The sequence below is a fragment of the Dermacentor albipictus genome, chromosome 4, assembly GCF_038994185.2.
Source record: "Dermacentor albipictus isolate Rhodes 1998 colony chromosome 4, USDA_Dalb.pri_finalv2, whole genome shotgun sequence".
NCBI classification, from domain to species: domain Eukaryota; kingdom Metazoa; phylum Arthropoda; class Arachnida; order Ixodida; family Ixodidae; genus Dermacentor; species Dermacentor albipictus.
Window position 1 is genome coordinate 89,247,355 of NC_091824.1, and position 25,209 is coordinate 89,272,563.

General features: G+C 48.0%; 1 protein-coding gene across 3 annotated transcripts in view; it reads left to right on the forward strand.

Annotated features, from left to right (window-relative positions):
• LOC135917676 (solute carrier family 2, facilitated glucose transporter member 8-like) overlaps positions 1-24,723 on the forward strand; it is a 35,531-nt gene extending 10,808 nt beyond the window's left edge. The window contains exons 1-5 of one of the 3 annotated variants that reach the window (XM_065451246.2): positions 6,864-7,224; positions 11,046-11,297; positions 19,354-19,751; positions 20,802-21,197; positions 23,235-24,723. In XM_065451246.2, the coding sequence (XP_065307318.1) occupies positions 11,063-11,297; positions 19,354-19,751; positions 20,802-21,197; positions 23,235-23,630 (1,425 nt within the window). In that variant the 5' untranslated portion in view covers positions 6,864-7,224; positions 11,046-11,062 and the 3' untranslated portion in view covers positions 23,631-24,723. Of the gene's footprint in view, positions 1-6,863; positions 7,225-11,045; positions 11,298-19,353; positions 19,752-20,801; positions 21,198-23,234 lie in introns of those variants that run through there. The other 2 variants (XM_065451247.2, XM_065451245.2) reach the window with 2 other exon arrangements.
• The last annotated feature ends 486 nt before the right edge of the window (positions 24,724-25,209 follow it).

Sequence of the window (25,209 nt, forward strand, 5' to 3'; positions counted from 1 at the left end):
CGTCCCAAATTTCGTAGTATTTGGTTTTTATGAATGAGATGGAGAACACGGTGATCCTCTTCTGCAAGTACCACGTTTCCCTTTGAGGAAACAGGGAGCCTATGCCTTTTTCACCTGCCACTAATACAAAAACATATCTAGGGGAAGTCGTGTAAATTTTTGTGAGGCTACTCTTGACGCACAGAGGAAATGATTATCACGTAAAAGCTTCAAGGTTTTACAAAAAAAAAGAAACGCGCATAAGGTCGTTGTAGGGATATAGATACATTTTAAAACAGTATAGAAACAACACATCTAAGTATTCACTTATATATTCCGGTGCCGACAGTATTTTCTTTTCGCAAATTATCGCAAAATTCCGTTGTCATCTAAAAGCGCACATACGACGCAAGACGAGCTTATAAGAGCACTGACATGACATTATTTTCCTTTCATTTTACGTAGACAAAGGTCGGAGCCCCCTATAATAGAAGAAGGAGAAATAGTACTGGCAAGCGTCAGAGTATCTTAAATAATTTACTGCAATACTTGTTTCTGCGCGTTTTCAGAAGAGAAGCTGCTTGATTACTGGAAGGTAGCATGGCGCAAATAGGAACTGTGAAGCAAATCGTTCCGCTTGTTTTCACTCGTTGAAAAAAATAGCAAGCACGACGGGAACATAAGGCTTCCTGTCGTAGCATTTTGTCGTAGCACTGCAGGTAAGAAAGCAGCCTTAGTGTGGGTGATGATAATAGGGAACTATATATATCGATGTTGTCATATCTAATTCACATCTACGCCCAACCGCGACAAAAACACCGTGTAGACATCTTTAGCGTGTAAAAAAAATTCACTGACGATTACGATACTCCCTAATGTGAATTTCGCGTGCGGCTGTTTAGGTGCTATGAGTTTTCGATATATTATGGCAAATAATTTGATTCTGAAGGACAAGGTGCTCTCGTCGGCGGCGCGGATCGAGCCTCTGCTCGGGCAGCTCGTTTAGCAGCAGCGGCAGACGAAGCATTTCCACTGGTCGCATCACTCACTGTTCAGAAAGAAAGCGCGAATACGGGAATGCGTGGCTCGCGCGGAGCGCATTCTCTAGCGGCGGCGGGGCCGCAGGCGAAGTCGCGCATGCGCTGTGGGTCCGAAGCCCAAGCCAGCGCTTTGTTTCCACGTTGGCCGAATGCCTGGTTTCCTCCGCTTTCGCATACTCACCCTTTTTCGCCCATACTGTCCTCCGCTTTCCGCCTCCTGGTAGCGCTGAGCCCTCCTCGCCACTTTCCTCATCGCGTCTTTCGTCCCACCGCTCGCTCCGCGTTCGCTTTCATCTTTCCCTGCGCTCGTACGCTCGGTTACGCCGACGCTCGCCGCAGGAACGGGCGCCTAGCTGCGCTCTAAAAACAAAATTCAAGCAGCGCGACAACGCCACCATCAAAAGCCACGAACCCAACGCTGCGTCCGTCTCTTCGTTTTGTTCCGTTTATGTGCTATTTTTCTAACTTTCCTTTTTTTTTCATGTTAACCGCTCGCCACTAGCTCACCTCTTTGTCCGGCTAAAATTTCAAGCCTGCGCATTACGCGGCCTATATTCAAGGGTTTTTAGCCAATATGTAGAAAGCAGAAAGCCGACGGCACTCGATCGGCGTGTTCATCCTAATTGCTAGGCATGTCTCGCTGTGAGAGTGACACCCTTTCGAAAAGACGTCCCACCGCTTCACACACAGGCGTGGGAATTGTCCATGTAAGACATGTTGGGCTGGATAACTTGAAACGCCAAAGCACTGTTAAATTGCGGTGTAGATCGATAGATATCTGTAAAGGCCAACCGTCGCACACGGCTCCCTAACAACGCTCCCTAACAACGGCGGTGTTGGGCTGTTGCTTGCCTTCAAACCGAATCTTCTGCCGACGGCTTGCCGCTTTTTCCAGCAAATATCGTTTGGAAAGCGGGAAATTAAATGTGTGCGTTCATGTTGCGATTCGCACTATTTAATTCCATTTGACGAAGCGCACTATACAACACTGAACAAAACAACGTTCGACATAGTCTCGGGTGAACTAATTGCACAGTTAAAAGTTTATATTTGATGGCACGTAGATACCTTTTCCAAGCAGCTCCCTCCGTATTCACTGGCAATGTTGAAGCGCGAGCACCAAAGAGGACTGATTTTGCTAGTTTGCAGCAAGACTTGTATTCTATACGGTCTCACCGAAGCGCGACCTTGGAAGAAAAACTTAATATATTTAGAGCGGCGCGAGAAAAGGGCCTGTCAGGATTGGGGGCTTAATCCGATCGTCCGTGGTCCTTTGCCAAGTTTGGAGTACGGCATGAATTCGAAGGTAGCTGGCCCATGCCGTCGTCCAACTTATTTCCGCTGAGATCGTTGATGAAGTGAAGAACTGTTTCTCATCGAGAACGAGGAAAATGGGTTTATTTACAGAAATTAAATCAGTCTAACATGACTGCTTGAGAAAAAGAGTATTAGTCCAACAGGACTGCATGAGAGAAGTGACTCAGTCTAACATGACTGCTCAAGAGAAGTGTCCTCAGCATTCGCACAACCACAGTTTTTATACACTCGATCCGCCGGCCATACGAGGCGGCGACTGTTCGTTTACACATCACCAACTCGCCGCTGCTCTGCAGATCAGTTTACAGACACAAAGGCACACACATTCCGATGCCCAAACGACGGCGTTGGAGGGGTGCCGTTCCGGGAATTATCGGTGCCGATCGAGGGTCGCTCGTTGTTTTGCGCCACGCCGAAGCGTGAGAAGCACCGAAATACGTCGTTCCCGCGGCAGCTTGTCCATGCGTGTCAAATCAGCTCCGCGTTGGGGAACTCCGGAATCATTGTTCACACACCGAACTAGTTCCATCACAATGTCGATGGGGCTGGAGGAAGGAGGCAGTTTTCAGCACAAAGGCCGCTTCTTCGAACGCCTCCTAGCTGCAGCGACGGTGAGGGGGAGATGCGCGTCGTGTCGCCCTGTCGTAACTGTGTGGCAATCTTGTTTTGCAGCCCGCCATTCTTAACAGGCCATAACAAGCGCAGTATATTTGCTGCCACTCGTTCTCAAAGTATTGAAATGCTATATCAGGCTCTTTGGGTGATGGGATTATAGTGACATTCTATTTTGAAAAGCAATTTACTGTATCTTCGTTAATAAGGCAAATTTTGTTACATGCATAAATTACACATGGGAAGCCAAATGTCTGCGTAAAAAGGCTAACAGGAACGGGTCGGAAGCTTACGCAAAGTAATAAAATCGCATTCTTTGACTTTCGAGGACTTCGAGCAGGAAAAATGTACACGCACTAAATGAAACTTCCGTTCATCAGAAATCGCATCGCACAGTCGTCAGTGGCGGTGATTCCTCACGTAGAAAAAATTCGCTGAGCTCTGCGAGTCAGCACGCGTCCATGTCCGGCATTAGACTTCGTGACTATCGGCTGAAACAATAATCACATATACCGACACGCTGGGTGCTGGAACGCAGAGGCAGTATTTTCTATCAATGCTTGTCGACGGTGTCACATTCGGCTCACGATTATCGTTTGAGCCATCAAGCTGGAAGAACTCCCGTTGCTACAATGCGAAGACGTAAGGAGGTTATATACTAAAACTTCTGGAGTGGCAGCCGCTGCGGCCGCCTACGGGAGCGAGTGAGGCCACCGGTGGCCATTTTGACGGGGGCAAAAGGTAGCGGGCCCAGCATATAAGCAGCCGCAGGAATATGCGCGGCACTCGAGTGAGTTCTCGGTTGCCCGATCAAAACTTGCATAAAAAATATTTATCTCACTTAACTATTTTACTTACGATTATTCAGTTTAGTTACAGTAATATATGAATTAATTTAGTATTTGTATGCATGAAAGAGTTTTAATTATTAACTTCTTTTAATGCGTAAGCATGCTTTGGCGAGTATCCCAACTCTGTCATGCGAATAGTGTAATGCCTTGTACCTGCACAAAAATGTGTAATTTGCGAAGACATTTAATGGTAACAATAGTGTAAATGCAGCTTATTGGTAGATTTATAAGCGGTTAGGAATAATGGAAACCAACGAAAACTTTATCAGAGAGAATACCCTAGGACTACATAGGACTCCATAGAACATACAGGAGGAAGGTTATAGTAGGCGTGGGCCAACTTAAGTTTGGGGGTGGGCCAGTTTGAAATTTGGAGGTAGGCTAACCCCTAAATTTCATGTTGGTCCACACGCAAATTTCAAGTTGTCCCACTCATCAGTTAAGTTGGCCCATCCCCAAATTTCAAATTGACATATCCCCAAATTTCAGTTAGCCCATCCCCAGACTTCAAGTTAACCAACCCCGAATTTCAGTTGGGCTACCCTACCATAAGCTTCCCAATGCATTTTCCATGTAGCCTTATGTATTGCTATGGCTATCATATCCACGCCAAAGGCCTTACTCGCGTTATTAAGGTTTCTACGGTCTGCGGGGCTTCACGATGGACTGTAAGAACGCCGCCCCCTACCTCTCTTTAGTGTTTGCGGTTTTGTCGTGCTCACCTCTATTTCTTTCTATCTCCCCCCTTCCGCTCTCTTTCTCCTTTTAACGCGACAGCGTTAAGGAGCTCGTGTCGCAGAAAAGCCGGTGTCGTCGGCGTTGGCCGTGAGCGATAAATCCCAGCAGGCACTTAATGAATAAAAAACTACTTGCAAGATGGGCTGGGTGGGAATCGAACCAGGGTCTCCGGAGTGTGAGACGGAGGCGCTACCACTCAGCCACGAGTTTTTTTTTCTTTTTTTTATTACCGGAGCTCTCAGCCACGAGTTCGATGCTTCAAAGCGATACAAAAGCGTCTCTAGTGAATGCGGTGTTGCCTTAGAAACGGGCTGTTTCTAAGGCTCAGGCGTGCGTCGCTTGCTCAGGCGCACATTTCGTTGCCGCGCCGAACGCGGCACTGCTCGACGCTCACCGCGTCCGATGCGGGGCGCGTAGTCGCTGCGCCGTAGCCCACTGTCTTGCACCCCTTGGCGGGTCGACGGGAACGCTGTCGCGTTCCACTCTTGAAGGCGAAGCTTAAGCGTCCTCCAATTTTATACCCCCTTCCCCCTTCCCTCCGTGCAGGGTAGCCAACCGGAACTGCCTCTGGTTAACCTCCCTTCCTTTCTATGCATCTTTCTCTCTCTCTCTGATAAATTTCTTTATCGGTTTAAATGTTTCTAATCGCTTATAAAGCTACCAATCATCTACATTTACGCTATTATAACAATTAGATGTCTTCGCAAAGTACGTATTTTTGTGCAGGTACAAAGCATTAGACTTCTCGCGTGACAGAGCTGGGATACTCGCCAAAGAATGCTTATGCACTGATGAAATTTAAAGCGCGTCAACAGCTGCTTACTGGTACTCACTAGTACCTAATGCTCGGTACATAAGCGCCCTTGTGTTAAAGTCCTACTACAAGCAGACACATTGCGGCACGTGCAATCAGACCGCACGCGTATTTGGGCAGTAATTTGAACGCGCTTGCAACCAAGCAGCGAAATCCCAGCGCAACCACGCGCAGCGATGTGCCAGCGAGTATTTAAAGCGTAAATTTAACATCGGGACACGTGTATATAGTGTACATCATATCGTCACGTAGTATAGTGACGGTGAAGAAAGCAGCAAAACACTGGGAATGACTAAACCAGCGTTTTACTGGGAGAACTTGTGCCATCGATAACAGGCTACACTTAAAAATTGGCGACAGCGGCGAACACATTCGGCGATCGTCGAAACTCTGGGCTGCCGGTCAAGCGTATCGCCTTTTATACACGAGTCATCGAAGGTTCCAGAGTAATCGGTGGTGCCCGCGTGTCTTCCCGAAAGTGCTACACAATTTGCGTCGTACATGCAATCAGATTATACAATCTTCGCTGACAACAGAACGATCGATAACATTCGGCAAACTTCCGATACATGCGCGCGCGTTCCGCGCAGAGCGATAACATTCGTTAGACGATGAAAGGCGCTTACCCGTAAAAGATAAACGAGTCCACGTGTCAATATACGTGCGCCTTCCCACTTGTTCCCAACAGAAGAAAACGCACACCACACTAAATTGAGCCATACAGGCAGCCGCAAGCAAACAAAGAGAAATGTGTACTTGCAGGTGAAATGTTATTACCGGCGTCATCTTAAGGTGATTTATACAGCCGAAAGCAACGCATGATTTCGCCATGGACTGCCGAGGTGCTTCAACGCTCTAAAGAAGCTTGCTACGGTCATTAAATACTTTTACAACAGCAACGCGGCAGTACAATCCGCGCTCTGCTATACGACGACTAACAACGGCGGCGTAGGCTTTTTGCCCCGAGCAATATGGCGGCGACCAGCTTCACTTTCGGTGAGCCATCCTCACTCCAGAAGCTTTAATATATAATAGCCTCCTTGGCTGGACGTTACGTCACGCCAAATTGAAAGTTACCACAGAAGTGATAGACAGGGACTAGAGCCCCAGCCATGATTCGCTCAAATTAGTGGAACTCTTCGATATTCATTCGTATTTCAGCCGAGGCTATTGGTTCGTTATCTACATACGCACACACTGCTTGACTGATAAACGCTCCTTGGTGGCGAACTGTGTGGTATCTGTCGCTAATCTCGATGCAACCTCGTCTTTTGTTTTTTGACATTGCCGGTCGAGAGGCATTCCGGGGTGGAAAAGCGCACGCCGTGAGGCCGCCCCACTTATCGCAGTCGTATAGCCGCTTTGGCTCCGTGCCGATTGCTGAGCATCGCGCGGATAGCTATCGAGAGATTAAGATAGGATAACTGCCACTCACTGCAGTAACGAGGGAACGCGTGGGCGTTATTCTCATGACGGGGTGGTTTCTCCCTCCACTTGCCCCCGAGTTGATCTCTTAATCGGCCGCGCCACCACCACCACCACCGCCGTCGTAGAAGGGGAAGTTCGACGGCTTTCTCGCGACTCTATCGGAAGCATTTTTTTGTTTCCATTCGGGCGCTACGTTCAGAGGGGCGTCGGATGCCGTTGCCGTGCGCGCACACTTGCGGCAGGCGAGCGGAGGCAGACGCGGCGGTCGTGTCTACCGCGGCATGACGTGACGCCTGCAACCACGTGCCCGATCGGATTGCCAGCACGGCAAAAAGCGCGCGCCGAGCTCTTGTTTGTGCGGCGTCCCTAGCCGAGACTGCGAACGAAAGGACGGACGGCGTCGGCGACAGCTCGTGACTCGAGCGCTACGAAGCCCGCGAGCGACGTGAGTGAACGCGACGTTAACGGCCGCGTCCTTTTCTTTCTTTTATTCTTTCTTTGTACTTTCAGTCATGTCATCTAGCTCTTCCGTCGACCTATTATTAATTTGTCGGTAAGCTGCGCCGCGAGCATGAGTCAGTGCCGAGGTTCTTCGCTGCTCGACTGTGCGCTTTGCGAAATGTCGTTGTATGCTGGCAGTCGCTGTATGCACGTGGCTAGATGCTTCGGTACGCACGGACGCCCAGTAGCTTGAAAGAGCATAATGTGGTATAGACAGGCTACTTTCTATGGCGTATCGAGGCATGCGAGGCATTCAGCTGAATTAAGTCACAGTGACATATAAAAGGAGGTAAAGGACATAGTTCACAGTTGCTTTGCGCCGCGTGTTACACAAAAATAACAAAAGGAAGGAACTGTAAAAACGAAAGCGGCAAACTACCAACTGTTTTAGTCATGCCAAGAACATGCATTATGTGTGGCCATAAGCAAGATCATCCTATGAAGCACCATCTTAAGTAGGTCACAAGCTTCATGAACATTACGAGCCAAGGAGGACTTCTTGAACATGTGCCGACGGGAGAAAAAAAAAAAGGGGGGGGGACGGAAAAATAAGAGGAAGGCGTTAGCACCTGGCGGCTGGACTGGAAGCACATAAGATATCTCTGAGCACGAAGGACAGACTGAGCGTGAGGGTCAAAGATTCAGTAGCACGCTTTCGCTTTCCAACTTCAAGGACGTGCTATGATTGCCGTCTGCACATGCACATGCTCTGGGTCGATTAAAAATGTCAGTTAAGTACCACGGCTACAATGTCCTTGGTGTTTTATGAAATGATTGATCATTTACTCGTTTATCTTGTCTTGATTCGCAATAAAGGAAAATGAAATCAACCAGAATTCTTGAGAACTAGGGTCCGAAACGCAGGGGCTAGGGGCCGCTGCCCCTGTGTCTCGAACTCTGTTAATGATTTATTCTAAACGTAGGCGTTATCTCTACGTGTGCAAAGTTTCAAGGTTCTTTGACGTCGTATTAGTTTCCAGTTTACGCGGTTTATACTGCTGCAATCCTCAACCCTATACGGCGCCCTCCCTCCCCTCCTCCAACCCTTTCTCTCTCCTACCCTCTCTCTTAATCCCACCACCCCCTACCCTGCTGGCGCTGAGCCGTGCTCCCGCATGGGTTGCAGAAAATAGTGCTAGCCTTTCCTCCTTCGCCCCACAAGAACCACTTCTCTCTCTCTCTCTCTCTCTCTCTCTCTCTCCTCAAAGTCAAACTATCACTAATTAAAAAAGGCTATCATTGCTATGCAAGTGCTGCTTGCACGAGTGGTTTATGCGCTTTGGCAAACAGTTTTTGCGAACAAGTAGAGATCAGCAAGTACATAACAAAAATTGCTTGAGTAAAGTTTTAAATTTCGCTGCTATGCATGGCATATGTTTACACTAGATACTTGTAAACAACCCGCCGTGGTTGCTCAGTGGCTATGGTACTGGGCCGCTGAGCACGAAGTCGCGGGATCGAATCCCGGCCACGGCTGCCGCATTTCGATGGGGGCGAAATGCGAAAACACCTGTGTACTTAGATTTAGGTGCCCGTTAAAGAACCACAGGTTGTCGAAATTTCCGGAGTCCTCCACTACGGAAATCAGAAAGTGGTTTTGGCGCGTAAAACCCCATAATTTATTATTGAAACGTGTAAACAATCGTATTCGAAAATGGCTCCATTCCATTTGGCACATGCTTAAGTGTTTGTGTTGCGAGATATTCATCATTCAGTTTGACTCTCCATTCGCTAAGATCGCAGTCGGAGGCGAGAGTCTCGCCACAAAAACGATTATCCCCCCTGTCACGTAGCTAATACCATATAGCACGCCGTTCTAGAAAGCAAGGCGGAGCTGCACTCCTGCTCTTGGCTGGCAAATACAGGCCGGCTTCCGCTTTTCCCTCGTAATTGGCTGCGTCAGACGATACAGTTCTCCGTATCAAAACTCCCACTGAACGCGAAATTAACGTACGAGCGTCAAATTTGATGACGAACATAGCGAAACGCAAAGCACTTTAGAAGTGTCAAATGCGATGGAGTTGCCTTAAAATACGATTGACTTCAAGTTTATAATATAAGCATATACCACTATCGCGAAATTTGGAAAGTTAACATTTTTTTAGCCAATTATGTACATGAGGATTCCTCACTTGTTCGCGAAAATTGTGTGCCAATGTTTCTAGGCGATAACTTATAGGCTGGAAACATTGTATCCGGCGGTGCTAACTGCGTTTGGAATTGGTAGCTGGAAGACCTTTAGCAACAGTGACTACCTTATTAGGTCAGTAATTTTACTAACTCTACAGTCTTACCGAATGAAATTACATCAAGGTGGTGAGTGCTGCGACAACTAGGTAGTAAATACGATCGCCTTTTATTTTAAGAGTGTACGCGACATTTGTCAGCCTCCCTAGCGCGTTGGTGCAGCTGCCTGCATAGCCATAAAGCCACGTATGTACATGTGGCTTTATGACTTCGTGTACACACGTGTGTGTATACGAAGGCAAGTCTTTTTGTCGAAACGATCGCTCCAGGATCAAGTTTCATCCGTCCGCCCACGCTTAATTCGAGCCAATCATAGTGTTGCCATCCGTAGATTAGTTGGCCTATATATATATTGGCCATGTTCGCTGCTTGGCAGGGCCGTAGTGCATATACGAAGAATTTTACGACGAAATGTGTATGGCTTTTCTGCCCAAGACTGTTAATTCTTTAGAAGAGCTCGACACCGGGAAACCTTAGAAAACGCACGAAAACTGTTGCACGAAAATCTGGGGATGTCACCTGCGTAAAATCAGTACGTACAGTCGACCAAAAAAGTTTACGGACCAAGGGATCTCAGAAAATTCAAAATGTACCAGTAGCCTTTAAAAGCAGCCACTAAAATTGTGCATCACAATGTTGTTCGCATATGCCGCAAAAGGCTGGAAATGGGAATAACAGGCTGCGTCTTGAGACTGAGGAGATATTCAGCTTTTTGTGAGATCTCTTGGTCCGTAAACTTTTTTGGTCGACTGTACCTATTTTTGGTTGACGTAATCGGTAATTTGCAGGGGATAATGAGGACTGGTGATTATTGTTTATAACTTTGTCCAACCCGACGCCATAGAAATGAATGCTCCGTTGATCCTGTCGACAGAAGTCTTGCGGCCATTGAAAGACGTCTACAGACCTCTAAGACTGCAAGCGGCGCTAAGACACACGCATTGAAGCTAGCGAGCAAGCTGAAGTGCGCGATAGCTGACGTCAAGGTTTAGATTGCCGCCGTCTTGAGCGTTCTTTTCATCAAGTTTCCAAGAACAGTTAAAGCTACTAGTGGCATTGCCAATTGTAGCTTTATTAGGTCGACCTTGTTCAAAAAAGAGAAATAAAGACAAAAAAGAAGCATTGCACTGGTACTTAGACCAGGATAGCTTTAAAAAGACATTACTTTCCCTGACAAATGTGGCCGGTGTGCCTTTCCATACAGACATTTATTTTAAAAAAAATGTCTGTGGGACTCTACATCAGGCTCGCGTTACTGACTCTGCTCGAAAACTGAGGAGGCGTTGCCCTTATTAGTGGGCGACCCTACATATCTTACTCCCACACGTCGGACAATGGCTCCCGGGTAAGATTGACAGCTTATATTTGCCACTTCCGAAGCGTCGTCCTGGTAATCTGGCCTGACCTAATATTTCGATCTGACGTGCTTTCAAACCATCATCTGCGTCCACTTTTTTTCTCAGCGGGCGTTCACAGAGACGACTGACATGGTGCGTTCGAAACTGCTCGCTTCGTCAGTGCAGGGTCGTCAAGAGATGGAGGAGGACAGGCGGGCGCTCACCGCCCCCAACGGCCGGTCCCCGTGGCGTGCTCGACTGGTGCTGTCCGTGTGCTCGGCGTGCATGAGCGGCGCGTCGTTCGGTCTCACGCTCAGCTACTCGTCGCCAGCGCTTCCTGACATCCGACGCCGTATGCCCTTCAGCGACAGCCAGAGCGACTGGTTCGGTTCGCTGGTCACGCTCGGGGCTCTCTTCGGAGGACTCGCTGGAGGTGAGCTCAAACACTTTTACCATGAGGTCGCGGATTCGATCCCGGTAGCTGCTGCCGCGTGCCGCCGGGGGGCGGAATGCAACAAAGAAAAGAAAAAACGCTCGTGTACAGCGCATTGAGTGCACGTTAACGGCTCCCTCACCTGTTTTGGGCGTTTGCAAACGGATAAGCGCCGTGCTTAGATCACGATCGGTGGCAATCGTGTCTATGAAGTATCAAACGACCTCACTGTGCGAAAACAGCTGAAATTTCAGAGGAGCCCGCGCGTCTCTGCTCCCATTTTCAGCCGGAGAGTCAATGTCGCCCGCATAAATGCTTCCGCGTAAGGCGCACTCTCTGCAAGTCGCCGATTACGGCACGTGACCTCGGTAAAACGTTCAATGGAGAACGCGCCATAGCGATACTGGGGGTGCGCCGCGGAGGGCCCTGGATTGCTAGGCCCCCGGCAACCCTCCCCTCCCCTTCTGGGCATGCCATGAAACAGGAGAGAGTGCCTACGTTGGCAGTGAAGCTCGCCTGGCAGTGTGACAATGCGACATTTAAATTTCTCCTTTCTCCTCTAATAATGAAGCAATTTGAAAAAAAAGATTGTGAGCTAAAAACTATCCCTATACACGGCGCCAGCGTATAACCAAAACTGCGAGGCCCATTAAATAACCCCAGGTGGTCAAAATTAGTGAGGCCCGTCAACGATGACGGGCCTCACCAGTGGCGTAGCTAGGTCGTCTGGCACCCGGGGCCCATAGGTCTTCTGTCACCCCCCCCCCCCGGGTGTAGCCGGCGGAAAGGGGGGTGTCTTCAGACGTATATGACACCCCCCCCCCCTTTGGCCCCTTGCACCCGGGGCCCACGGCCCCCCGGCCCCCCCTGTTGCTACGCCACTGGGCCTCACTATCGGATTGCGGTTTCGGCACGTAAAATCCCGGACCCTAATTAAACTCTCCTCAATGTACATGAATGTGGTGGACATCTCCAGTCATAATTGAATTTGCTATTTATGTAATGTGGTGGCCGTATCTCAAGCAACTTCTTGCGGTAGCCCTGGAGTAGCATGCAGTGGCTGTCTAGAGGCTAACAGCACAGATTAACACCTACAGAGTAACCTTTATCTAGTGGTTTCATTTCTTTTTGATGAAATATGTGTGCGAGCAGGAGCGGTGGCCCTTCGTGACGCACAGGTTGCGCGTTCCGGCGATACTCGCGCAAATATTTAGGATAAGGAGCGACGGTACACAGCCGACACATATAAGTTCTCCTTGTCTCTTATTCTACTGTTATGGTGGTTAGTGTTCATACTCGTCTTGCGTAAGAGTGTTCCTTGCAGTCAGAGTGCTGGGAAACTTAACAAGTTCTGCACACATCGCTTTTGCCATGCGCAAAATCTGCGCATGGCTTGTGTATGAATAAGACGATTAGCATTTTTTTAGGAACTTCACTCACTTTTATGGTTCGGTCTCTAACCAAAATTTCCCCGCAAACTTGCGTCACTGGGTTGCCCGTGGTTTAATGGGTAAAGCGTCGGGCTGCTGTGCTGGGGAAACCCGGTTGGAAACCAAGTGTCGGACCAAATCGGGCCACTCGGTACTTGAAATTGGGTATGTGCAGCTCTTCAACGAATCTCTTTGACGCCAACTTGGATCACTGAATACGTGCCGCTGGGTTCGTGCCGTTCTTCAATTACAAAGAAATATCCTTTAACATTTCTCCGGTGTTCAGCGGAATCGAACCCGCGTCACATATATTCAGACGACATCGTCTGAATATATGTGACGCGGGTATGTTAATAACGTCCGGTCATTAAGTAAACTATAGTCACACACGCGCCACCCGTAGACTTTGTGTCGCTGCCGCTAGATGGCACAGTGCGTCTAGAGGCGAAGCACGACGGAGGAGCCAGGCTGCAGTACAGGCCTGATACATGACGCGTTTCGGCGGTCGCAATGCGATGTGTCGCTGCATTGCTTGAGTGCTAATCGCATTGACGTCGACATTCACCGTGCGATGATGTCTGCCGGAATTTTTTTAGCGCACCTCATCTCTACGACTCGTGTCTCCGCCATTCGTGACGTCCGCTCGTGCGGCGAGCGTCGGCGTCCTACCTCGTAACCGAGCCAACGAGCATAGCGAAAGATGAGAGCGAACGCGGAGCGCCGCGGGAGATGAAAGACGGGGATAGCAAAGAGAGCGAGAGAAGGAAAGCGCAGGAGGCTAGTGTAGCAGAACCATGAGGCGGAAAGCGGAGGAGGAGGAGGGTATGGCGAAAGCGGGAGAAGAAAAGCGTAGTGCCGCGCACGGCAGGCTTTGCGGTGACGATGGCTTCGAGAGGGCCCCAGAGTAGCGCGCGTCGTCTGTATGGAAACAAAGCGCTGCATAAGCGGAGGTCTGTCGGCGGCGGCTTCTGTGAATCGCGCCCACGCGTTACGATTAGCGAGGCAATCGCGTCATTCTTCGCTCCTTTTGCAATGAGCCGCACGAGACAGATTGTCCGCGCAAGCCAGTATATCGTGATATGAAAGCACGTATACTGCTGCGCTCAAATCTTGCATTAGGGAGTATCGTAGTTGTCGGTGAATTGTTTTCTTTATTGGAACACAATAAGAGTAAGACCCGTGTTCGGCTTCGCCCAGCACCGGAAAAAGTTTCTTTTCTTGGCTTTGTTTTTTTTTGTCATTGAAGATCGGCATATACCCTGTTGCAAATACCGGGTGGCAAATACTCAGTGGCACATCCTCAGTGGCACATATCAAATTACCTCAGTTGGCGTCAAAGGTCGCTTTCGAACGAGGTTTCCTTAGCACAGCAGCCCGATGCTCTACCCACTAGACCTACGTTAGCTTGAATGAGGTTAGGGGCAGATAAAAGGACATAAACACCAAAAACTCAGTGAAGTTAATAGAGAATGCTAACTGCAGTAAAATGAGGATGGGTTGTAGCACATACAGCAGTCATCAAGTCATGACGGGCAGCTTGCAGCTATCTTTGAAAAAAAAAAGTGTACAATCATTGCATTTACCGGTATTAACCTACGGGGCAGAAATTTGGAGGTTAAACGAAGGGGTTAGAAAAGAGGTGAAGGACCCTGCATCGAGTGCTGGAACGAAATATGGTAGACACAACGTTAAGAGACAGGGAGACAGCGGTGTAGATTAGAGAGCAAAATGGGGTAGCCGGTCGTCTGTTAGAGTTACAGACCACCGGCTGGTGGTCTGTTAGAGTTACAAAATACGTGCCAAGAGAAGGGAATTCATCGTAATTTACGACGGCGGGCGATTAGGTGAAGTGATGAAATTAGAAAAATTGCTTGCATAAGATGGGGTCAGCTGGCGAAAACAGGGGTGTTTGGATATCGCTAGGAGAGTCTTTCGTCCTACAGTTGATACAGATAAGACGATGGGAATGATGATTGTACTGCAAGGAAATGTTCGAGAGTTTCAATGTAGCACTTGTAAGCTGGGCTAGAAAAGCTCGGTGCGCCTTTTTTCAGGTGAAACTTGACATATTGACGCATTCAGTGAGCAATTCGAGTGGAAGGGCTCTAGAACTTCGAGCATTGTCGCGTTATACGAGGTGCTACCCAAAAGTTCCGGGAAATTGAAAAGCAGGGGCAAACTGAGTTGGGTACACACTTCCGCCGCGATATTTGGCTGGCAGTATGCCTTGCTGATTAGTGCGCTGAACGACCTGCATCTTAGGAGAAGTATTATTTTGCGTAGTGTTGTATTGCAACGCAATACAATACCAGACTGTGTTACCAAACCAAACTGTGTTAGCGTACTCCAAAACTGGTCTAACGAAAGTAGCATACGCGAGAAGCTTAGTCGACGTGGGTGCGAGGCGGAGACATCTTCGGAGATAAAATAGCTTGCGTAATGCTTTCGAAATTACGTTGGAAATGTGCGCGTTTCATCTCAGGTCAGAAGTATTTATGCTAGGTAAGTATTTATGCTAGTGAACTTTTGTTAGCATTGTGCCGTTAATAAGGTACGGAAAGTCGTAAGGTCGTTTTTTTTTTCTTGTTACCATCATGCAAACTGATTTAGTTGTGTTTATCGTCATTTTCCATTTTTTGCACCATTCATTTAGCCGGTTTAGTGAATTGCTAAGCGAAACTTGATCATCGTAGGTGTGAATTGTTTGGTAGATGACGCAGTCATCAGCAAACAGTTTGATGAGTCAATATCCCTGGTTATGTCGTTAATGAAAATTAAAAATAACACGGATCCTTGGGGTACGCCTGATGTGACAGGCACTGTCGCAGATTCCACATGCTGAAATAGTACGAATTGTGTCCGGTTTGTTAAGAAATGTTACCCAGTCTAAAATTTCGCCATTCCCAATAAAGCCTCGCAATTTTGTTAATAATTTACTGTGGCATACGCGATCAAATGCTTTCGAAAGGACTAATAATATTATGTCGTTCTGGCTACAGTTGTTGATGTTCAGTGCGAGGTCATGCACAACTTCCGTAAGCTGCGTGACGGTTAACAATCCATGGCGGAATCCGAGCTGGTGTGGCGTTAAACAGTTGTGAGTGTCAAGAAGGTTTGTTAGATGTTTAATACCTGTGTCACACGGGCACATTTGGAAGGCCTTCCAGTCGACGGCCTTCGAAATGCCACAACTCTATCGAGTCAAAGGAGTTGTTGCGCTGCTACACGGCACTTTCGAAAGGCCGTTGAGTGGTTCAGGCGTTTGTCGTAAAATTGTGTGGCGCTGCGGATTTTTACTTTAGTTTTCATGTACCGAAAAGTTAAGCACCATTAAAACCACTTAAGAGCACTATAATTTCTTTTATGTTTATTTATGAATTTAAAGAAATGTTTATACATTGCCATACATATATGTTTAGCTTTTAAGTTGTTGAGTAGCGAAACTGCGGCAACGTTTGCGTCGCTGCATGTCGCTGTTGTCGAGAGTATGTGCAGATCGCGCATATCAAGTAGCAAAAATACTTTATTGAATAATTAATAACACTCATGTATAGTATTTTTAGAGCATTTTGGTTTGATTTGTTCTTTCCAACCGATAGAACGAGCCCACTGTGAACGAGAGGGCATGTTCACACTGTTTCCGTTTCCGTTGCTCAAAGGCCATCGAGATTTCGATAGAGTTGTAAGGTGCTCCGTTGACTCGATAGAGAATTGACTCAGCGGCCGTCGAAACCGCCCGTGTAGCAGCTCGAACTTGACCTTTCAGTCAAGTGACTATCGGTTGGAAGGCCTTCCAAACGCCCGTGTGACACGGGTATAAGGATGATATGCTCGAGCATCTTGCAAGCGGCGATAGTGAAAGATATTGGTCGATAATTAGAGGGCAATGAGATAGCTTCTGTTTTGTGTATTGGGATGGTTTTCGCATTTTTCCAGTCGTCGGGTAAGGATGATTGCAACAGGGATTTTCGAAATATTAGGCCCAAGTATCGGCTGCACCACTCTGCATATCTCTTTAGAAAATGGTTTGGAATGTCATCTGGTCCGCATGATTTTTTAGGGTCAAGGGTGAGCAACATGTTAAGGATACCCGCGTCAGATAGGATTAAAGGATCGATGCGCGATGTTGAACTGCTACTCAAGTCTGAAAGGTTGCCGTCATCTTTTGTGTAGTTCGAGTGAAAATATTTATTGTACGCATGAGCATTGTTAGTTTTTTCATCAGGAGACAAGTCCGATAACGTATCTTTAGTAGGACGGAAATGGTTCCAGAATCGCTGAGGGCTGTTTGTCAGAAAGTTAGACAGCTTTACACGAAAATTATGTTCCTTGGCTTCTTTGGATGCCTGTCGAAAATGTGCTACTGCGCATGCTCATTTGTTAGTTTTGGATGGGCATGATCCATGATTTTTAAGAGCTACGTATCCTTCTTACATGACGCTTTGCGTGGATGACTTCCCGAGTTATTTATGGGCTTGTTCTTTGTGGTCGCTTGTTTTTTAATGAAACGTAGTTAGTTACGCAGTAGGAAACCATATTCTTAAATTGAAGCCGGGCTGTGCCCACATCGATTGACTGGTCGGCGGTTATTTCAGTAAATCCTTGAAATTCTTGCGCAAGGTGGGTTAGTATGCTGGCGTCATCCGCCTTCTCGAAGTTGGGTACTATAGATGTACTACAACGCGTTCTTATCGAGCAGTCCAGTGGCAACAAGCATAGCGGTATGTTGTGATCTGAAATGCCTTCAATAATTTCTGTCTGTGCTTGGTGCGCTGGAAAATGATCACTGATTAGTATAAAGTCAAGGATATTGTTTGCTGAACCTTGCTTACGCGTCGGTTCTAGGATTATTTTGTGAAGGTTAAATGATAACATTAGGTCAAACAGGATTTCTGAAGAAAATGATGTGTGATGCATAGTTACCCAGTCCATGACGGGAAGGTTAAAGTCTCCCATAAGGATAATTCTATAGCTGTTAGCATATCGGTGTAGAAACTCATGAATGGCAGAAATGCTCTCATCACCCGAAGAGGGGCTTCTATAGAAGCAACCCACACAAATAGTAGTACTGTCACAAAAAAGCCTGCAAAACACGCATTCAGCACCTGACACATTTGGCAGTAAAACAAATGGGAGGTTTTTCTTTATCACGAGAGCCACGCCACCGCCACTAGAATCCCGATTTTTGCGAATGTGTGAATAGTTCGGTGGAACGATTTCATGGCTGGAAACATCCGGTGAGAGCCACGTTTCCGTGACGGCGACTATATCAGGTTCGCGATCAGTTAACAGGTCTTCGAAAGATTCTATTTTGTTTAGTAAACTTCTTGCAATTACATTCATGATTGTTAGTTGTCTTATCGAGCTCTTCTCCGCGTCATTGGCGGGCCGCTTATTTTTCTTGATTCCGCTTCGTGTTTTTAAGGGGTACTGTGTCACTGGTTTCGTCGTCCCAAACAAATGCGCGACTGTTAATGTACAGTTGGTCGAGGGCGAGGGAGACTTTGTCGTATTTGTCGCGATTTTCTTTCGCACTGTTCCACTGTTTCGTTACAACGTCCTGAATTTTACTAGAAAAATCTTCCCCAATGGCAAATTTTGAGCCTTTAAGTTTAAAACCTTTTCTTCAATATTGCCGATATGTCGCGAGAATTTAGAAGTTTAAAAATTACCGGCCTAGTCTTTTCCGCTTGCGGTCTGCCTAACCGGTGTATCCGTTCTATGGTAACTGGGTCCAGCTCTAGGATATCTTGTATGATATCTCTGCTAACTGTCTGCTCCAGACTGTCGCTCGTTTCTTCTTCCGATTGCGGTATCCCATAAACTATTACGTTAGCTCTCCTGCTTCTGTTCTCAAGGTCATCGATTTTTTGTTCCATGGTTTCTATTACGCGACTCATGTGGGAAATCTCTGTCTGACAAGATTGTACTTTATTTTCTAGAAGTGCTATGATATCTAACTTGGTCTCTCTACCTGCAAGACGTTCTTCCTTTATGTCTTTGATATCAGCAGCAATATCCTTCAGTTGCTTAACGATGTCCTTTAGTTCAGGGCCGGGGTTTGCTTCGATGTCTCCTGATAACAGTTACAACTTCCATAGAAACACAGCAATACAAAAACCCCGTGATATAGCTGCGAGCACGGCAGCTTCACCAAAAGATGGTCGCTAGAGCGGAAGCATTTTCCAAAAGGCCTTCTCACCTGCACAATGAAGACGAGAGGATAAGTGCATCGCATGCTAGTAGTGACGCCGTGCCCACTGCCGCGTGATATATATGGTCCACTCCTGTGGTGGCGCTCCCAGCGGCTTATGCGCCGAACAGTCCGCGCACGTTGCCGTCTCAAGGTGACTTGGCCGATGAAGATCTGATAGCGTCAGCGTATCCCACACGTGGACATGAATTTCATTCAGCGGTGGGGTGACAACGGTTATCCCGGAATGGTCGATGCTGCTCTTGGTGCCATGAAAACACAGACCAAGCAAGGGTGAGCTGTTATGCCCCCATGTGTCCCACCGGAGTACGATTCACTGAAAGATGTATTCCCCTCAGTAAAGCGTGCGCGCTTTGAAGTTCGCGGTGGCGCTGTTGGCTTTGTTTCAACCCATTACAACACGCATGCGCAGGCCAGCTGGTCAATAGGCTGGGCCGCAAGGACACCATCATCTTCTCGTCGCTTGGCTTCGTGATCGGCTTCCTGTTGATCGAGGCGTCGCCACAGCCGAACGTCATGTTCCTGGGTCGCTTCCTGACGGGCCTGTCCACAGGGATCACCGCGCTGGCGGTGCCCGTGTTCGTCTCGGAGGTGAGCCCGCCCCAGATACGCGGAGTGCTGAACACCCTGTGCACCATCGCCGTCACCTCGGGCGTGCTGATGGCCTACGTGCTGGGCAAGTGGCTCGACTACCAGTGGCTCGCCACGGCCTGCATCGTGCCCTCGGTCATCGTGGTGAGCTCCATGCCGTTCGTGGCAGACTCGCCGAGGTGGCTCATCCAGAAAGGACGCTCCGAAGAGGCCCTCAAGGTGCGTCTGTGGCTTCCGCCGAGCTGCCAGCTCGAGTTCGCTCTTTTTTGATAAGTTTTCATAAGAAAAGGCCACAGCAATAGTCAGGCCGTTTATTAGGGTTTGTTGTAAGCCTGGTCTTCTCGTTGAGATTGCAAAAATTTGGAGGCCTGTTGCGATACCAGACATCTATAATGAACATCGCGAGTGCTCCAGTTCGTCCACTAATATTTACATAACCGTGGGGAATTTTAAAGTCTCATTCACACCGGCGATTCGTAGAGGTAGCGCGAATGATCACGACTAGTGACCAAGGGGCGACTGACGGCAACCAATGTTTTTTGCACCGGCTGGCACAGCCTGCACTTCGCCACACCGAAATGCCTCGCGATTGGTGCCGTTCACGTCTGCTCGCACTGCCATCGCCACGTACAATAATTGTGAGCATATACAAATGTCCTGTCCCTCGGCCGCTGATTGGCTTAGTTCAGCTGCTTTGTGACTTATCAGTCGTTCGATTGAAAAGACGAGCTGTGAGCGAGTGACCCAAAACAGTCGCTTTTCGACCAAAGCCACCAATACATCACCGGTCGCTTTGCGACCAAAGCACTCTAGCCAAAGTGGTCGGATGACATGTCGCCGGCGTGAATAATTCGAGAGTGTATTTTTGAAGCTCTTTGCTTTGTTACGGTTCTATTGTGAAATGAAAATGCAAAAGTTCAATGACGCGAACAGCTTAGGTTCCCGGGGCCGAGGTTTACGTTGTTGCACGGCATAATGGAGCCGCGTTTGTTGTGCAGCGACGAAACAGGCACGTAAAAGGTGATAACTACGAGGAAACCTCTTGATTTATTGAAATCGATGAACAGGAAACTATTCTGTCGATTGATAAGATTATTTCATGATTTTCTGATGACTTTGATGGCAGTCGACGAATTTTGCTGCCTTGCTTCACCTTTTGTTGTTTGTTTAACTTGGTTTGCTTAACTTAATTTCACGGCCGTCGCCTTTTCGGTCTGAAGCCTATTTCTAATGGCGAGGATTTGCTCGCGTGCCGTCTCGCTCATGCAGGCGCTGGAGTTCTACGAAGGAGTGGAATGGGCTCGCGAGGAATTCGACAACCTTCAGGCAGCAGGAACAGTGGTCGAGCCGTTCTCGTTCGCCGATTTCAAGCTTCCCTACATCTACAAGCCGTTCCTGTGTGTTTTGCTCGGCATGTTCCTGCAGCAGTTCTCAGGCATCAGCATCATGCTGTTGTATACGCAAGACATCTTCGAGTCCGCCGGATCGACCATCGAGCCCACCGACTGCACCATCATCGTGGGAGTTGTCCAAGTGGCCAGCGGCATCGTGGCCACGCTGGCTATTGACCGCTTAGGTCGCAAAGTGCTGCTGCTTGGGTCCTGCTTCCTGTCCTCCGTCAGCCTGGTACTTCTTGGAATCTCGTACCACTTCAAGGAGACTCAGGTATAAAGTACTTCATTGACAGTTTTCACGCGACGTCAGGGACCCTGCTTCTCCCCGTGCCAGTGCACCAGCATGGCGACTACGATGACGTCAGTGCAAACTATCTGTTTGATAGCGTTCGCGTGACGTCACGGACCGAGCTGATCACCTGTGCCGGTGCACCAGCATGGCGGCTATGATGACGTCAGTGCAATTAAGCCATCTATGCATAGTCCGGCGCTGGCTGTTTTGATGGGCTCCTTACGTTTGACGCATTTTGCGCGCACCACTTAATCTTCAGAAACACACTTTGGTGCCACACGCGCTACATCAGCATACGTATAGGCTACGTCGAATGAAAAAGCCAACTTCTTTTTGGAAAGCCTACCTGTATAGACGGTGAGGAAGTTATACCTACAAGCGCAATTATTTATGGTTCAATTATTTATGGTGTATGCTGCAGACATTTAGGCGCCTTAATTCAACACATCGTGGGCTCATGTCGAACCAGCTAATGTACGTAGCACCATCGTGCGCGCTTTGTCGACGAATGCATTCTATTGCTTCTTTTGATTCTCCTAATCTAACTTGCGGTACATTCTCTCCATCCTTAAGCGAATATAATTAAATGTCACCATTCTAGGCTGACTAATTCTTCTTTCATGTGTATGTATCTATCAAAAATGGACAATAACAACTCTATACCAATATTACATGACCTGTCCCAGTGCTTCGATCGTCGCCGTCAATAAACCTTTAGCTTGTCGGTAAGCTTATTGTCGCTTACAGATTAACGGTTTGCTGAAGTCGTGGATGGTTGAAATAACGCTTGTAGCAACATATTGTGGTGCTTTGTCCAACTATACAACGCGTTCGAAACGTTTTATTGCGATAGCAATTATATGGACACTCCTGGCGCATTTCTGCCGTCGCGTGCCGTATGTTGTATGTGCGAGTGAAACTTGCTAGGGTCACCCGACGATTGCACCTTAATCTTGCGCGCGCAAGGGAGGAAAGCCGGAAGGAGGCGCGCCGTCTTCCGTCGCGCGCGAGGCACCGGGGGAGGGGAGGGGAGGGTCGGGGAGGGGGGAGGTTCTACTCTGGCGACTGCTGCGTACGGGGAGGCCGCGCGGGCGCCCTATCTTGAAAGTGATCTGCGATGCGGACTAAGTGCGCAGTCGCGCAGGCCTCATCTTCAAAGCGATCTGCGATGTAGAAAAAGTGCGCCGAGTGCTGATAGCTTAGTATGGGCTGTGCTTTCGACGCTTAGTTCGCGTTGAAGCGAGAGGCAGCACGAAGGTCAATTCGTTCGCTACTGCTGCCGCGCTTCCTCACTCCAGCGTTTTGACAGCGAGTTCCCGTGGTTATCGAGTGAGATATGTGTTCATGTTTACCCGTGCGCGCGGGACACCGTGCTTGTTAATTTGGTTAGTAAGTGAATGTTTAAAGCTTATACGGCCGATAAAACTACTATCCTTTCTTCGTATAGCCGTCTGCTAATTTGCCATCGCAATTGATGCTTCACCTCTCGGGCGATACTGGGACTGTTTTGTGTAGCATTAGTGTTCGGGTCGAAGAAGAATCGTAAAAAAATGTACATGTCGAAGAGAGAGATAGAGGCAGGCATGAAGACAGAAACCGCTGCTAAATGAAATACAGAGAATGCTGTCAGCGTCTATATGAACGCTTAGATGTTACTCTGCGTGAGGAATTGCATCACAGGACCATGTTAATGATTACGTCACAACGGACGTTTTACACGACCAGTTAAGTAGAATGTGATGGGCCACGGCAGTATTATCTCTGTGTGAAACTGTGCATCACAAGATGTTGCTGTTGTCTTTGTTGGTGTTTTCCACCTAGGTGCTCTGTTTCCACCTCTGCAGTGTTAGCAAAGGGGACTACGTTTTCAAGCAAGTGAAAACTCTAATTTCTCGCCGAACAGGCTATTGCCGCATAACAATTTTTTGTCTTTTCATTCGTGCTTTGCACGTTCGCAGCCCTATTCCTGCCAACGCAGATACGCTACACCACTTTTGCACTTTTCCCCACAACCAGGGCCAGGCGTTCCTCGCGTCGTACGGCTGGCTCCCGCTGCTTGCTCTGTGCGGCTTCATGGTCGGCTACTCGGTGGGCCTTGGGCCGCTGCCGTGGATGCTGATGGGCGAGATGCTGCCACTGCGCGTCAAGGGCTTCGCCACTGGTGCGTCAACTGCTTTCAACTTCGGCTGTGGCGCCCTGACCTCCAGGGAGTACCACAGCACCATGAAGCTGCTCGGGAACGACGGCATCTACTGGTTTTACGGCGCAGTTATGGCTCTAGGCTTCGTCCTGGTGTTAGTGTTTATTCCCGAGACCCGCGGCAAGACTCTGGAGGAAATTGAGGTGCAGTTCGGCAAGAGCGCTCACACCTCCACGGATTCGAGAGAACAGCCAGGCCTCGTGAACGCGTAGCGAGTGGCTCGTGCTTAGGAACTGGCAACCCTCTTTCGGGTGCTGTTTTTTATTATCTATTTTATTGCGTATTTGTTCTGGACATTGAGTGCAATGAGTGTATTTGTGTTGAGTCCCGACCGGTTCGCTAATTTTTGCTGGAGCAGTTCATCCTAGTTGACCCGCTTGCGTTGTGGCGTCGTACTTCCGTGTTGAGGTGCAAGCCGTTTCACCTCGCGTGCTCATGAGATTAACCAACGAATCTGTACTTATTTTATAGGCGAAAGCAATCTTTCTGGACGACATATGATTTTGAAATATCATTCTCATTTTTTGTTGGTGGAGCATCTTCCTATTGCACCGCAATGAAATTTCTTACAGTAAAGGGAAGTATAGTAATACAAAAGCGACGGACAGTTCAGTAAGCAGTCAGCACACAAGTTCACCAAAGCATTCTTCTTTTACGTTCGTCCTGTGAACTTTCTTGGGCACCGGTCATCCAGCTATGGGTCGTGAAATTGCTATTTTCATTAGTAACAAGTGGAAGCAATTGCCCCGGTCCCCTGAAGAACTGTATGGCTCTTTTTTTCAACTGAATTCAATGGTCGGTTTCAAGTATCAATTATGTATGTTCCCGTGGACCCTTCACGACCAAGCATTGTTTGTTCACTTTATGCGATTCTGTCAGGACTACGGAAAAGCCTCCATATATAGGAACAAGGTAATTTACATGACGACAGAAGTACGGACTATGCAGTCCATTGAAGGCAGCGATGTCTTACTACTTGTGCTCCGGCCTGATTGCTGTGCCGGCAAAAAAGCATTCACTTCATTATCTGCCTCACTTGACTGAAACGTCATTCACACAGCACATTTTTGTCATTGAATCCTTAGTTTTTTGTGCCTCCATAAGGAGTGCTTAATCCTTTGGGTCTCATCAAATAGTGTTCAAAATTCGTATGTTTGATATAAGAATGTGCGTGCATGTTTTTTATCGTGGTTTCTCTGCATTTCCAACTGAATGTCTACCCCATTGCTCATTTCGAACTGTTTTATTTTCACCAATTCAGTCACTGTGTCATTCAGTTACAATAAAGGACAGGCATATCCACGAGTGATATCTTGCTCTCTAACCCAAGTGTGCGCGAACGCGCACACGCATAGTGCTGGCACGCATGGACGTGTGTGCATATTGACGCTATGCGTCAGGGCTGAGCTAAAATTTTACTGTACTCTCGGAGCATTTTATCCAGCGAACTTCGCAGTTGCTTCGCCGAGCTTGTGATATGCCGAAAAAAGAAAATGCTTATCTCACTGGCCCATAGCGCAAGATAATAGTTATTGTTGATGCTGCATGGCTCCGAGTGAAGTGAGTGCGTGCGCGCAGCGATTTTCACCTAATCGAGCGACTTCTGAGGCTCGCCATAAGAGAAAGCTTCTAAATATCCGTGTCGTTATCGAGAAGTTTGTCTGGGCTCCCGCGCTTTTTTAGGACTCCCGGTGTGTAACTCTTTCTTCGTGCCCTTTATGTGTCGCAAGGTAGCGCTAGGCATGAGACAACATGGCACATTTGCACCCTGGCGATATCGCATCGAGGGCG